We start from the raw sequence: 14,381 nt of genomic DNA, 5'->3' as shown, positions 1-14,381 counted from the left end.
CATGCTCGCAGTGGAACGAGCAATACCTCCCAAAGGTCTCGTTCCACACCTCTCGAGGCGATGATAATAGGAAGACCTCCTCGTCCTCGCATATCTTTATCACTTTGTTCTTGGTGGCCTGCAGGGGCGTGTGTTTGGAAAAACACCCCAGAATATCGCCCTCCTCCCGGACTTCTTCTCTCTTGGTCGAGCATTCTGGTCTATCTAGCCACCATCCTTCTTGTGTTGTCTCTGGGCCTCTTCCACATTTATGTATTTTTCAGCTCTGTTCAAGGGTTTTCATATGTAAAGGGGCTTTTTTTTTACTATAGACCGAAAAAGATCTCCTTGTTTCAGCCCCTGAATGAAGGCGCTGATCTTGACTTTAGTAGGACAGGTTGAGACTTCGAGAGTCATCAAATAAATCGCTTCACAAAGTCCCTTAAGGATTCATTATCCATTATTCCCAGATCGAACAAACTGAGAGTGGTTTTCTTTTGTCTCTTATTGTTGGTGAGTTTGTGGAAAAAGCTATTGATGAAGTCTCGGGATGAAGTAATGGTATTAGGCTCGAGCTGATTGAACCATTATTGAGATGCCTTCACCAGAGTGGTGAGGAAGACCTTGCACTTGATTTGGTTGAAATAGGCTGTTTTCTCAAATTGTCTAGGTGCTCCTCCGGATCAGTGCTCTCATCATACTCTCTAACACGGGCTGGCCTGAAATCAGCTGGAAAGGGTTCATGTACAATCTCCTGGAAGAAGGGTGTTTTTTTCTTGATGCAGAAAGGTCGGCCCTCTCACTCTTCGTCTACCGCATCTCCTTTCTCAGCTCTTCAATCTGCCTCGCGAGGTCCATGCCCACCATATGAGACTCACCCTCATTTTCCTATCCACTCTTCGTGACCATTTTCTTCGTGTTTGGGACCTCTTACTCTTCGTCCCAACGATTATTCATTTCATGTTCCCTATCCTTGGGCTGCTCGTCTTCCCAAGGTAAGACTTCCTTCCCTACCTGCTGGATTACAGCCGCAATCATTTGGCCCGATTGCTCTATCATTAGATTTCACACTCGTTGTTTGCCTCTGGAGGCCTAGCTATTGCATTTTGATACATCATCATCCTTTTTGTTTTCTGGGTTAGTTCTTTGCGTCGACACCATATCCACGTCTCAATCAGTTTCCCACTGACGGCCCAAATTGATATCATCGAAAAAAATTATGTAGACGTGGAAACCTTTTCCAATCGGATCTTTCCTTCATTGTATCTCAAGACCCATGCCGATTTCCTACACAATTGAATAACCAATGAATGAGTGGAAGAGTTTTTGAAGCGGTCACTACGACGCTCAAACAATACCGACTCACTACAATAAAGAGAAACTCTATGGAATGCCACAACTACTTTGTATATTGTGAATATTTGAATCTATAAAAGGTGGTGCAAACCTTTGTGTTTATAAGCAAACCCTAACCGCCTAACCTCAAACAAGGAGATTTGTTTCTATTTTAAACTTGAATCCTTCTCTATCACATATTCTTTCATTATCTACAAATATGAGGATATCTTGATAGGCATTTGTTTTGATATCAATTTATCTTTCCTAAGACTCTATCTCCTTGGAAGTTGTTTTGATATTAATTTATCTTTCCTAAGACTCTATCTCCTTGGAAGTCTTCATCCCCTGGACTCCGAACCTTCCCCTCATTATCCGACACCGTGGCTCCCCCCAATTACCCAATGATCGCCCATACCCCAATTTGACACTTTGACCCTTAGCTTGGGTCCACATGTCCTCATCGCTTTTCACCCGAGCCACAACATCGCTTCGCAATCAACTCGGGTCCTTAGCCCCTACTCTAGATGGACCAGACAGCTCCACACTACTTCTTCGGGTTTTTGGGTACTCGGCCCTCATCCCAATGGACCAAGCATCTCCTTGCCGCCAACCCGAGTCCTCGAGCCTCAGGACCCGGCCCAAAAACTTAATTCTCGCTTTGGGACATGACTAGAAATATTACTGAGGTATCACTATACATTAAAATTTTGAGATAGTCTGATATATAATTTTAATTAGCCGTCCACATACAAGAACTATCACATGCATACATCTTTAATCTAATTTTTTTAATAAATATTTATATTATTATGATTAAATTCATAACCAATTTATGTTCTATTTAAAGTTAAAATATTATATATGATAGTTATGAGTAGTTAAAAATTTTAAAATATGTCCTTACACGGAATGTTGAAATTCAAAAGTTATAACTCCGTGCTTTTAAAAATTATGAACACAAAATTCCTTGCAAAGTAAAAATTATAAATACAAAATTCCTTGCAAATTGGAGTAAATATTTGATTTTTTTAAGAAGATAGGAGCATAAAAAAAACTATTACTTTCATAGAGGTCTATTTGTTTGTATTTATTTTTTTTTTTTGGAATTTTAATGAGGGTGTAAAACGTTTTAAGATGAGGTATTTTGTTGTCATGCTAAAATTAACAAGATAATTAATTACTCTAAAAGGTTAATCTTATATATATAGTAGACAAAAACTTGTGTTAGGGTTGAACCGTCTCACAGATTAATATCCGTGAAACGGTCTCACATGAGACCCACTCTATATAGTATAGATGTATGTATCCACTCTATAAATTAACGATTATTGAAATTTTCCATCTTTTGCGGTGGATTCAAGATCACCGGTACTTCATACAAATTGTTAGACCGGCTACTGTTCATTATGAACAAACAAATTTTGTAATTTTAAATAAGATAATCTATGTTTCTGTATTTTTTTACAAAAAAATTATAAAATTTTAAAAGTTGTTTTAAGAATAAATATGTTTTGATCTATGAATATATTACTAAAAACCGAATACTATATTTAAACAAATTTTCTTCAAACTAGAAGAACAATTATCCACGCGATGAATTAACAGGCTCTGCTAATTAAAAATAAAGTTTTATGTAATGATGGAGTACAATTACAAACGAATCGAGTGCATTATTTTCGAATGAATACAAATACAGGAAGTGGAAAAGACTCTATCAGACTACCAAATGACAGAAGAAAACGAGTAATAACAAATTAACCTTATAGGATCAGAAAATCCTGTAATAAGTAAAACGCCGAATTATTCTTGATATGTCGCTGACATACAGATTTTCCATATCCCAAAAACTCCCGTTGATTTTTTTGGTTCTTCAATCGATCTTCACTGAAGAAAAAAGGTAGTGAACAAAGTAGAACGACGCAAGGAGACCAATTGTGCCGGTTGCAAGCATGATCGCAATAGCCATTATCAAAGAGTAGCCAAGATAAAGTGTAGCAGAAACTGGGCCACTCAAGCTCTGGAGATCGAAGACCAGATACTTAATGGAGTACAAGAACACGTAGAGGGAAACTGAACCAGAGGCATAGAATGCCTTCCACCACCATGTCCAGTCCTCCACGCAGAGATGCATATAAGTTAGAACCACCGAAACTTCTGCACAGACGATGACCAACAAGAGGAGGACAATAAGAAGGAAGCCAAAGACGTAATAAAATCTTCCGAGCCAGATGCTAGAAATTATGAAGAAAAGTTCGATAAAGAGAGTCCCAAAAGGAAGGGTGCCTGCTCCAAGAACCAGAAGCCATGAAGGATATTTACGTTCAGGTATTTCTCTAGAGATTTGATTAGTTCGGACAGGGTATTGAATAGGCTCGGCTCGAGTGCCCAATAGTCCTCCCAAGAGAGTAAGCGGCACCGATATACAGAACCAAAGTGATAATAGTATGAAATATAAAGAAATGGGGATAGCACCTGTGCTATTACTACCCCAAAGGATGAAATTCAAGATGGTTAGTATAACAAAAACGATTCCTGGAAAAAAGCATGAAATTAACCAAGAAACAGATCTCCACCCTTCAGATGTTCCTTTCAGAGTCCTCCACATACGAACACCCACATAACCAGCTGCGATTCCAAGGAAAAGATAAAGCAATATCATTCCGGTCAATAGCATACCTCTTGAAGCTGGTGAAATAAAACCAAGAGCTGCAAAAACAATCGTGACGGCTGCCATCCCAGTAATTTGAACTCCATCTCCAACCATTACACAAAGCAATTTTGAATAATTTGGTTCTCTGAAGACATCACCAACCACAAGTTTCCAACCAGAAAGCTCCTCATTCATCTGAGCCTGAGCTTCTTTGTCCAATTCTTCATACCTCGTCAAATCCCTTCTCACTGTTCTCAGAAAGATGACGAATACAATTCCCGCCAAGAAGAAAATCACCATCAACGAGTTCAGAATCGAAAACCAGTGAACCCGAGCACCTTCCATCTTCAGATAAGCATCCCACCGAGATGGCCACCTGATGCTGCTCTTTACAAACTGAACCTCATATGTAAATGACACTCTCTCTTTCTCCCTTATGATTTGGAACTTGTCTAGCTGCTGTGGGCAACTTACAGATGCTATGTTTTCATACATTTGTTTAGGCATTTTCTCAGGATCGTATTTTATGCTGCAATAGACAACTTCAAAACCAACAATCTCATAACCAGACGCCTTCTTTTTATCAGCTTCTGAAATTACGCCCATGCCTTCTTCTCCAGTACCAATTATCTCCACACCAGCTCCTTCATACTCGTGACTCAAAATATTAAACTTGAGATGGTTGATTAAATAATCATCATGACCTTCCTGAGGACTGTATCCAACTGGGAACCCAGTCCAAGGAATTTTAATTCCACTCTGGGAGGTATATCTTAAAGCAGGTAAATTATCCAGATTCATGTTCACCTGATAGAGATCCCGTGATCTCTGTTTCAAAAGCTTTACCTCATGCTCATTCAATGGAGGAGTGGTGCAAAGGTACACTGATTCATTGACATTCATCCGAAAACGGTATGGAGAATTGTCGATTTGATCTCCCATGAGCAATTCTCCAAGGTTTTCAGCACTTTTCTTGATTCCCCCTTGCGGTTGGCAATAAGGAAGACTATAATAGCTAAACGGAAGCTCAGTTTCAATGGAGGTCAATGAATTCACTTTGGCGTAAATTTCATCTCCTGTGGAATATGTATGCATATAGCTCCCAGGTAGATAAAAACCATTACACACTTCCAATAAGAGAACCAAGTACGCCAAAGTGGTGAGTGATTTCCATCTTGTAATCAGATGCAACGCCATTGCTCAATATGAGAACAGCAAATAAAATGTCCTCAAACCAGCTAGCTCTATGTTACAAGTTTATGGCATATCAAGAACCAATCCTGATAAAGTAATTGACAAAAACTTGCATTAGTTTTTAAAACTACTCAAGGGTCTTTGACCACATTAACTAGAAAATGAGACTTAGCTGTTGTAGAGTGAGCCTTGTTAAAACCCTGGTGACCATTAACTTATCGAATCAGACATCAGTATCGTTTTCACAAATCTAGTCCCATCACTCATTTTAGAGAGCACATCTTGAAAATGTATTCCATCAGAATTTTTTATACTTTAACCATTGATAAATTATTATCCTTCACAGCAGTGATCATGAAAGGGAAACTTAAAGTGATCTTTCTGGACATCAAACAAAATATGGCTAGAATCAAGGAATCAATAACCGAAAGCCAGGCCATATAAACATACTTTGTTGAGCTACATTAACCACAATTATTTGCAGATAAGCGCCATTCAATAACTGATTCAGTTCAGTTTAAGGACTCAATTGACCTGTTAATATACAGAATAAGAAGAAAAATTCATTAACGCAAACCTTAAAGTGATCTTTCTGGACATCATACCAAAGATCTTGCCGTATTTTATCATCTTATCTTTAATCACTTTTACATACCTAAAAGAAACCATTCATTAATACTCTATCGGCCTAGTCCCACAATGTAAGAGGCTCGGAGCCCATGCAAGAGAAACTTATGTAGTGTACTACTGTTATCTGCCTTCACCCTATAAAACAATTTGATAAAAGTCCATCCTTATAAGACCATTCATATTGCCCAATGTTCTGATATGCCACAGGGTATTACAATCACCTTCCATTAGATGCACGATGTCAACATCACACTCTTCACATTATGGGATTGATAAGGCCAAATCTTATAAAGATTTTAGATATTTAATTTTATAATATTGTGCTTATATAGAATTTTTATCCCTAATTTTGTGCTTATCTAAACTAAATTATAATATTTGTAGATTTGAATAAAAGATGAAAAATGCCTAAATTGAGAGATAAAATGATTTTACAAAACTTCAAAGGAAACAAAATACCAATTATATTTTATTTTCTTGAGAATATTGAAATTTTGGAAAAATTTGTGTAGATATTGATAGAGAGATACCTCAAAATTGAAAAACAAAATCTCTATTATCTTATTTACAATTTTTAGACATGAGATGGGCTTCAAGAGTTGGAGAATTAGGCCCATTAAGAAATATAAAAGGCAGCTAACGTGAGCGGCAGAAGGAGGAAGGAGTGGGGAAGAAAGGAGAAAGGAGAAAGGAGAAGAGCGAGGTAGAGGTGAGAGAACGGAAGGAAAGAGGGGAAGGAATAGAGAACAACAGATAAGAAAGAAGAGAAAAGAAGAAGGAAAGCAGAGGAGAGAGACGTGATGAGAGAGAAGAAGTAAGCAGAAAACAGAAAAGAACAGAGGTGAACAGAAGATTACACGGAAGACAACAACAAAGAGGAAGAGGAAGAACACGAAGGAATACATCAACACACTGCCAAAAATCACTGAGAATTCATCTTATTCCTTCTTTATATTGTTTTCTTCTATGAATTTAAATATGAATTTTCACTTTTGTTTTGAATTTATGAAATAAATTTCTTTAGACTAAGACCACGATAGGGTCAAACAATACTTTATTGATATTTGGTTTCTTTTCAATATATTATTTTTCTTGATTTTAATTATTGATCGATGTTGACTTAATATTTCTTGTTAATAGCCCGATCAACTATTTACATGTCTGTTGATTAATCACGAATCAGAAGATGATTGGTTAAATATAGCAACAAAAACATAATCAACACATGGTTAAACTGACTAGAAATAATATTCGGTTTCAGTGTGCGGTTTTAGGTGAAAACTGAAATTCCACAAAGATTTAATGCATTTAGATATAATTAAATTCAATTAGAAATAATTGAACTGTTAGATTTAAATAAATTTATTAACTCGAAGATCGTTTAATAAATAAATCGAGGATTTTACCGTGATTGTCAAGAACTAAATAATTAATTGCATTTTACCACGTATCAACATAGTAAAATTTGGTACCGTTTAGTTCTTTATTTGAAGTTGAATCTCTCATTGATCTTTGAATCCGTCGTTTTTAATTGCAATTATTTTATTTAATAGTTTAGATTAATAATTCATATATCATCTTTTTATTTATTTTGTCTAGCTTAAGTTAAGTGATAAAAATTCTAGTAATTAAAATTAGTATCTGTGAGATCGATATTACCATATGGCCAACTCTGATACAATTAAATAATGACCTGGACCCACACGATCAGGGTCTTGGTCTACACAAAGGAAAATATGCACAAAGGGTTACACTAGTAGTTACTTCACATCCATTCTCACCTTGTGAAAATTATTAACCCAAGTTACACACCTATATTAGCTCATTTACATTGTCTCAATATTTGGTAGATATTACACTCTACGTCTTTCCTAAGTCATAATTAAATCTACAAATGACCCTTAGAGCGGATCTTCATGGCATAAAGGAAAATCGATTTTTCGAAATCAACCTAAATCTGGGCCTTTGATTGAGTACCATCTCTCCCAAATTTCGACCGTCCGACTCCAGAAGCTTAACACCTCTGCAGTTGTTACCATTTCATATTCCCTATTTTATAAACTACAACCATGACACAATTCCTCCAACCTTCATACATTTGCTTCGTTTCAAACATCTAGTTTAAGAGCTTGGTCAACCAACCTATCCTCAGGTCCAAGCCTCTACTAATTTTGTATCTTCAACACCCTTTTGAACCACATAAACACGCATCTGTCAACCGGCAGTAACAAATATAGCCCAAATTTACCATAAGACCCGGAGAATCAATCAGGACCTAACTTGATTCGCCAAATCACTATCAAAAGAAACGCATGTTTCATTCTTATTCAGAAATCAAATTCATCACACTTAATGTGAAGCCATTATTATAAAGAAAAATAACTACCAGCCAGAACTTTGATCTACCATAACCATAGAAAGAACCCAACTTCGGATCAAGGGCTTCAACTTATACACAGAATAGTAAAGGAATCTCAATTGAACACCTAATATGGCCAAAATCACGAACAAATTGAAGAAACAGTAAACATAAAACAGTAATTTTGCAAAGCTAAACATACCAACGGCGGATCTTGATTCCAATTGGGACCTGGGTTTCGAGAAAACGAGGAGTGAATCGATTGTGTGAAAAATCGAAGTGTGTGTGTATTTCCGTTTTCTAGGCGATATTTTATTTAATTGTAGACCAGTTATAGATATATAATGGTCAGTGATATAACCCCCACTTGGTGATGAATTAAATTTATATATGCTAGCTATTTGCACACGAGTCACTTATAAATTGCTTTTTGTTTTGATTCAACCTAATTTTTATATATATATATATATATATTCAAAAATATATTATAAAAAAATTGGGGTGTTAAATCAAGCGGAACTAAACCAAGTTATTAATATAAAACTAAACCAAGTTATTAATATAAAAATATATAATTGAGAAATCCATAATATATATATATATATATTAAAAATTTAATAATAAAAACAATATGTGATTAATTTTGAATCGCTAAATTGAGAGATTTAAAACGTAATATATATATATATATATATATATATATATATATATATATATATATATATATATATATATATATATATATATATATATATATATATATATATATATATATATATAAGAGATCCGTCTCACAAATACGATCAGCGAGACCGTCTCACACAAGTTTTTGCCTATATATATATATATATAATATAACATGATCAAAGTATATTTCAAGACTGTGTAATTATAATTTCTGAAGCCATAGTGTTTAGCTCATTTTTTGAAAGGTGGAGGACTTAATAGCTGTTAGAACATGTTATCGATTACAAATTCAGACTGACAAAACATAAGAAAGATATAGATAGCCAAACCGATTCTAGGTCGATTGATGAAGTCCAACTGACAGTCTATATAGTTGATCAGTTAGACCAAATCCATATATTTTCTGAATAATCAGTGATTAAGGATCATAGTGTTGGAACTTTTCAAGTTCGCAATCTTGATTTTGATGTTAACAAAATTTGTTATTGTGTTTCTAACATATTTACTCAAGTGTGAAGTTGTTAACACAAGAAGTAAACTGAAACCGAATTCTACACAAACTGAATTTCTGGCGAGCTTCGGTTTTTTGATGATATCTCCCAGCTGGATTATTCAAATGACAATCCGCTAATTGGACTGATCAGAAAACTCAATTTGGAACAAGTCGTATCTCACATCAGTTGAACAAAATTGGATGTTATCATGGTCTAACTGATCGCTCAATTACCAAACTGATCACACGAAAACAACAATCAGTTGGCTTTGAGCGACTGCGGTATTTTGGTCATATCTCTCAGCTCGGTTATTGAAATGAAGCGATTCAGTATGAGTTGGAAAGATAAGACAAAGATCTACAAATCATCTTTAGAAGTCAAAGTCTGAATCGAAGCTTACGATGCTGATAAATGAAGATGAAGCTACTGGTTCTGCACAAACTGAAATCAGCTAGGCTGATTTTAGCACACCAGCTGAAACTGAACCAACTGAACCAGCTGACCAACCAACTGAACGGAACCAGCTGCTGACCAACTGAACTGAACTGAACCAGCTGAACCGAACGATCAGTTCAGTTGACCAGAGTTAACCAGTTGACCAGAGTTGACCAGTCGGGAAAATGCCCAGCAAACTGAATTTGACCGTTGCAATTCCAGAAATAGTACAGAAACTTTTCAAACGGTCATATTCTTGTGTCTAACGTATATATCAGTGTTGGAGCCTATAAATACAACATCTTGAAGATCAAACAAAAGCTTTGAAGTGGATTCAAAGCATGGGCAGTTAGCATGAAGAAATCAGCTAGTTGAGAGCACAAGCCCTTGTATGAGGATACATTTGAGATGTACACTGAAAAGGATAAATTCCTCACACACAATCACTCACACATATACAAGAGAGTTGAAGTTCAAAGATTAGTTGAGTGAGTCTTGCACAAAGACGTAAAACTTGTGTTTGTAGTCTTTGCATATAAGACATTAAACAATATGCTGATTGTGAGGTGATGCCTACAATCTTGAGTGCTAGGAGTTCAGTTTAGGCAGTGGGTAAGTCTTAGCTGAATGGGTTTCTACAAAGTGTTGTATAAGTCAAAGTCTTCTAGTGAATCCTTCCCAAAGGGAAGAAGGGGTGACGTAGGAGTCATTCTATCTCCGAACATCCATAAACCAATTCGTATCTATTTGTTCATTACATTTACTTATCATTTCCATAGTTTTAAATATGCTTTGTTGAAGCATTTTATTTGTTCTTCAAATACCAAAATATTGTATACCAAGTGTTTGATAAAATGCTTCAACTAAAATAGTTTTTCTCATTCAACTTGCATATATTTTAAATGATTTACAAAATATTTAATCGGTTTCTACGAAGGATTATTTCGAGTATCTTCCGCTTGATTTTTTAACCAAACTCGATTTAATTCATCGGTGTTCAATATTTCAAGAATCGGGCTATTGTAGCTCAACAGTGACCCCCCTAACTGATCCCAACAAGTGGTATCAGAGCGGGTTGTTCTTGAAATAACATTGAAACTGATTTTGATGTTTAAAATTCGAAATTTCAGATTTTTTACACATATATATGCAAAACTGAATTTTCGTGCAGCTTGTAGCGACCATGGGAAAAATGGCATATCTCCTTGCTCGAGTGTCCAAATGACAAACCGCTTTTTGCATTGCAAACTAGACTTGTAGAGGTTTACAACGGTATAAAATTTTCAGCCTAATTATGCATGAGAAAATACAGTTTATTTGTTGAAGACAGAGCATATGTGATGCAGCAGAAAATGAGCCATGGAGAAAATTGGTTAGTTATCCCTCTTCTTTTACGTATTTCAAAATTTCCAAAATATAGGGGGAGAACTATAAATTAATGGAGTATATTGAGGGGAGAAAAATTTTCTCTAAAATGTTTTGAAAATATGACTTTTTGATTTACAAAAAAAGGGGGAGAAATATGTTAGTTGAGTTGATTGTTTATCCAAGTCTTGTGATCATAAAAAGGGGAGATTGTTGGAACTTTTCAAGTTCGCAATCTTGATTTTGATGTTAACAAAACTTGTTATTGTGTTTCTAACATATTTACTCAAGTGTGAAGTTCTTAACATAAGAAGCAAACTAAAACCGAATTCTACACAAACTATTTCTGGCGAGCTTTGGTGTTTGATGATATCTCCCAGCTGGATGATTCAAATGACAATCCTCCAATTGGACTGATCAGAAAACTCAATTTGGAACAAGTCGTATCTCACATCAGTTGGGCAAAATCGGATGTTATCATGGTCTAACTGATCGCTCAATTACCGAACTGATCACAAGAAAACAGCAATCAGTTGGCTTTGAGCGACTGCGGTATTTTGGTCATATCTCTCAGCTCGGTTATTGAAATGAAGCGATTCAGTATGCGTTGGAAAGATAAGACAAAGATCTACAAATCATCTTTAGAAGTCAAAGTCTGAATCGAAACTTTACGATGCTGATAAATGACGATGAAGCTACTGGTTCTGCACAAACTGAAATCAGCTAGGCTGATTTTTACACACCAGCTGAAACTGAACCAACTGAACCAGCTGCTGACCAGCTGACCAAACAACTGAACTGAACCAGCTGCTGACCAACTGAACTGAACTGAACCAGCTGCTGATCAGCTGAACTGAACGATCAGTTCCGTTGACCAGAGTTGACCAGTCGGGAAAATGCCCAGCAAGCTGAATTTGACCGTTGCAATTCCAGAAACAGTACAGAAACTTTTCAAACGGTCATTTTCTTGTGTCTAACGTATATATCAGTGTTGGAGCCTATAAATACAACATCTTGAAGATCAAACAAAAGCTTTGAAGTGGATTCAAAGCATGGGCAGTTAGCATGAACAAATCAGCTAGTTGATAGCACAAGCCCTTGTGTGAGGATATATTTGAGATGTACACTGAAAAAGATAAATTCCTCACACACAATCACTCACACATATACAAGAGAGTTTAAGTTCAAAGATTAGTTGAGTGAGTCTTGCACAAAGACGTAAAACTTGTGTTTGTAATCTTTGCATATGAGACATTAAACAATATGCTGATTGTGAGGTGATGCCTACAATCTTGAGTGCTAGGAGTTCAGTTTAGGCAGTGGGTAAGTCCTAGCTGAATGGATTTGTACAAAGTGTTGTATAAGTCAAAGTCTTCTAGTGAATCCTTCCCAAGGGGAAGAAGGGGTGACGTAGGAGTTATTCTATCTCCGAACATCCATAAACAAATTCGTGTCTATTTGTTTATTGCATTTACTTATCATTTCCATAGCTTTAAAGATGCTTTGTTGAAGCATTTTATGTGTTCTTCAAATATCAAAATATTGTATACCAAGTGTTTGATAAAATGCTTCAACTAAAATAGTTTTTCTCATTCAACTTGCATATATTTTAAATGCTTTACAAAATATTTAATCGGTTTCTACGAAGGATTATTTCGAGTATCTTCCGCTTGATTTTTTAACCAAACTCGATTTAATTCAACAATGTTCAATATTTCAAGAACCGGGCTATTGTAGCTCAACGGTGATCCCTCTAACCGATCCCAACACATAGCCTAACTGAAATATCAAATAACTTTCCATACTAACAGTTAATGAACCTTAAACAGAATGTCGGGTTTCGGTACACTGCCAGAATATGTAAAAATAAAAATGACATGACATCAATGATATATGCATTTAGAAACGAATATATTTTGAAAAGATTACCTTTGCAGATTAAAGCTATAGATAGACCAGTTAAACAAGATCTAAGATAGTTTGTTACACCATATAGATTTGGATTATGCATGCAAACTGATCTTCTCTATAAAAGCTTTCCGAGAGTCAAACTGAAATAACCATTACACGCTAATATGTCATCATCTGATCATTTTAATGATAAAAATTTTGCTTAGAATTTCTCTGTGAAATATATGTAATTAAGAGTAAGAAGTCTTACTGCTCAAAGTATTTAAATTGAAGTTTTACTAAAAGTTTCACCTAGGCATTTTAAGTCTTACTAGAGTTGGTGATTTCAAATTACTTGTAATTACCAAAGTCTTTTAGTGCAAACCTTCTGTGGAGAAGAAGGGGCGACGTAGGAGTTTTTGAAATCTCTGAACATCCAGAAACATCTTTGTGCTTATTTACTTTTCAGTATATCCTTCTTACTGATTTTATTGATAATTCATTTGTTCAACCAGTTTCAGTAAGCCTACTTTCACACAGTTCATACTGACCGACTTAACGAGAACCCAACTGATAAGAACAAAATTTCAATGTTGTTAACCTAACATAAATATTTTTGAGATAAATTTATTCGCCCCCCTTTAAAATTATTTCGATCCTACTATTGCGTAATTTCTCGCTCGCAAGCGTACAATTGTCAAGTTTTAATATATGTGAATATAATATCGTTCTCACGAAGAGTGTAAGCTAAAAAATATATGAATGCTTTGTAATTAGAATAGTCCCAACTTTATCTAGAAAATTCAGTAAAATGTTTGGTTTGCTTAAACAATTAATTAAAAACAAAGAATTAATCTAATAACCGAGTTGAGAAATATCAACGAGAGAAAATATTTAGAGAAATGATTTCACTAAGTTTTCACGATAATTATTCCCAGTTAAATTTATATTAATGAATTTCAATTATTTAATGGCCAAAAACACTTAATTATTTATTCTCCCTTTCCCAAGTGACGAATAAACTGTATCATTCAAACCTCGGTTCAAAAATTCCTAATAAGAATCTAAATTTAAATGATAAATGCAAATGATGTTCTTTCCTACGCCTTGCTAAAATTATACGCTTTCCAAACGATATAAACATTCAACGATGTGTCTATAATGATCTATAATCCTAGTTCCTTTCCCGAATTGTAGAATTAATCAGACAACACACCATTTATAGCCAGTAAATTGCAGTAAATAAACACAGAGAACACAATTAAACAACAACTGAATTCAATCAAATAAACCACATCAAATCATCGTGTCCACAAAGCTATAATATCATTATCTAAATTGGAAAATTAGTTCATTGCGA

At 35.2% G+C, this 14,381-nt stretch overlaps 1 protein-coding gene across 5 annotated transcripts; it reads right to left on the bottom strand.

Annotated features, from left to right (window-relative positions):
• Window positions 1-2,915: 2,915 nt before the first annotated feature.
• On the bottom strand, window positions 2,916-8,490 carry LOC140839391 (transmembrane 9 superfamily member 12-like). Of its 5 annotated transcripts, XM_073206061.1 has the most exons (3): window positions 8,353-8,487; window positions 5,739-5,816; window positions 2,916-5,247 (listed from the first exon to the last, which is right to left on the bottom strand). In XM_073206061.1, the coding sequence occupies exon 3, from the start codon at window positions 5,162-5,164 to the stop codon at window positions 3,188-3,190; it is 1,977 nt and encodes a 658-aa protein (XP_073062162.1). In that variant the 5' UTR covers window positions 5,165-5,247; window positions 5,739-5,816; window positions 8,353-8,487; the 3' UTR covers window positions 2,916-3,187. The 5 variants fall into 5 exon arrangements, with proteins under 5 accessions (XP_073062162.1, XP_073062161.1, XP_073062163.1 ...); XM_073206060.1 differs by lacking the exon at window positions 5,739-5,816 and having other exon boundaries at window positions 8,353-8,490; XM_073206062.1 differs by lacking the exon at window positions 5,739-5,816 and having other exon boundaries at window positions 2,916-5,269; window positions 8,353-8,461.
• Between the last annotated feature and the right edge of the window lie 5,891 nt (window positions 8,491-14,381).

Source organism: Primulina eburnea, chromosome 8, assembly GCF_022965805.1.
Source record: "Primulina eburnea isolate SZY01 chromosome 8, ASM2296580v1, whole genome shotgun sequence".
In the NCBI taxonomy this organism is placed as follows: Eukaryota; Viridiplantae; Streptophyta; class Magnoliopsida; order Lamiales; family Gesneriaceae; genus Primulina; species Primulina eburnea.
This window is presented reverse-complemented; position numbering and strand designations above follow the sequence as displayed.

Bases quoted from the DNA above. Each gene is read 5' to 3' on its own strand.
- LOC140839391 (XM_073206060.1), bottom strand. From the start codon at position 5,164: ATGGCGTTGCATCTGATTACAAGATGGAAATCACTCACCACTTTGGCG.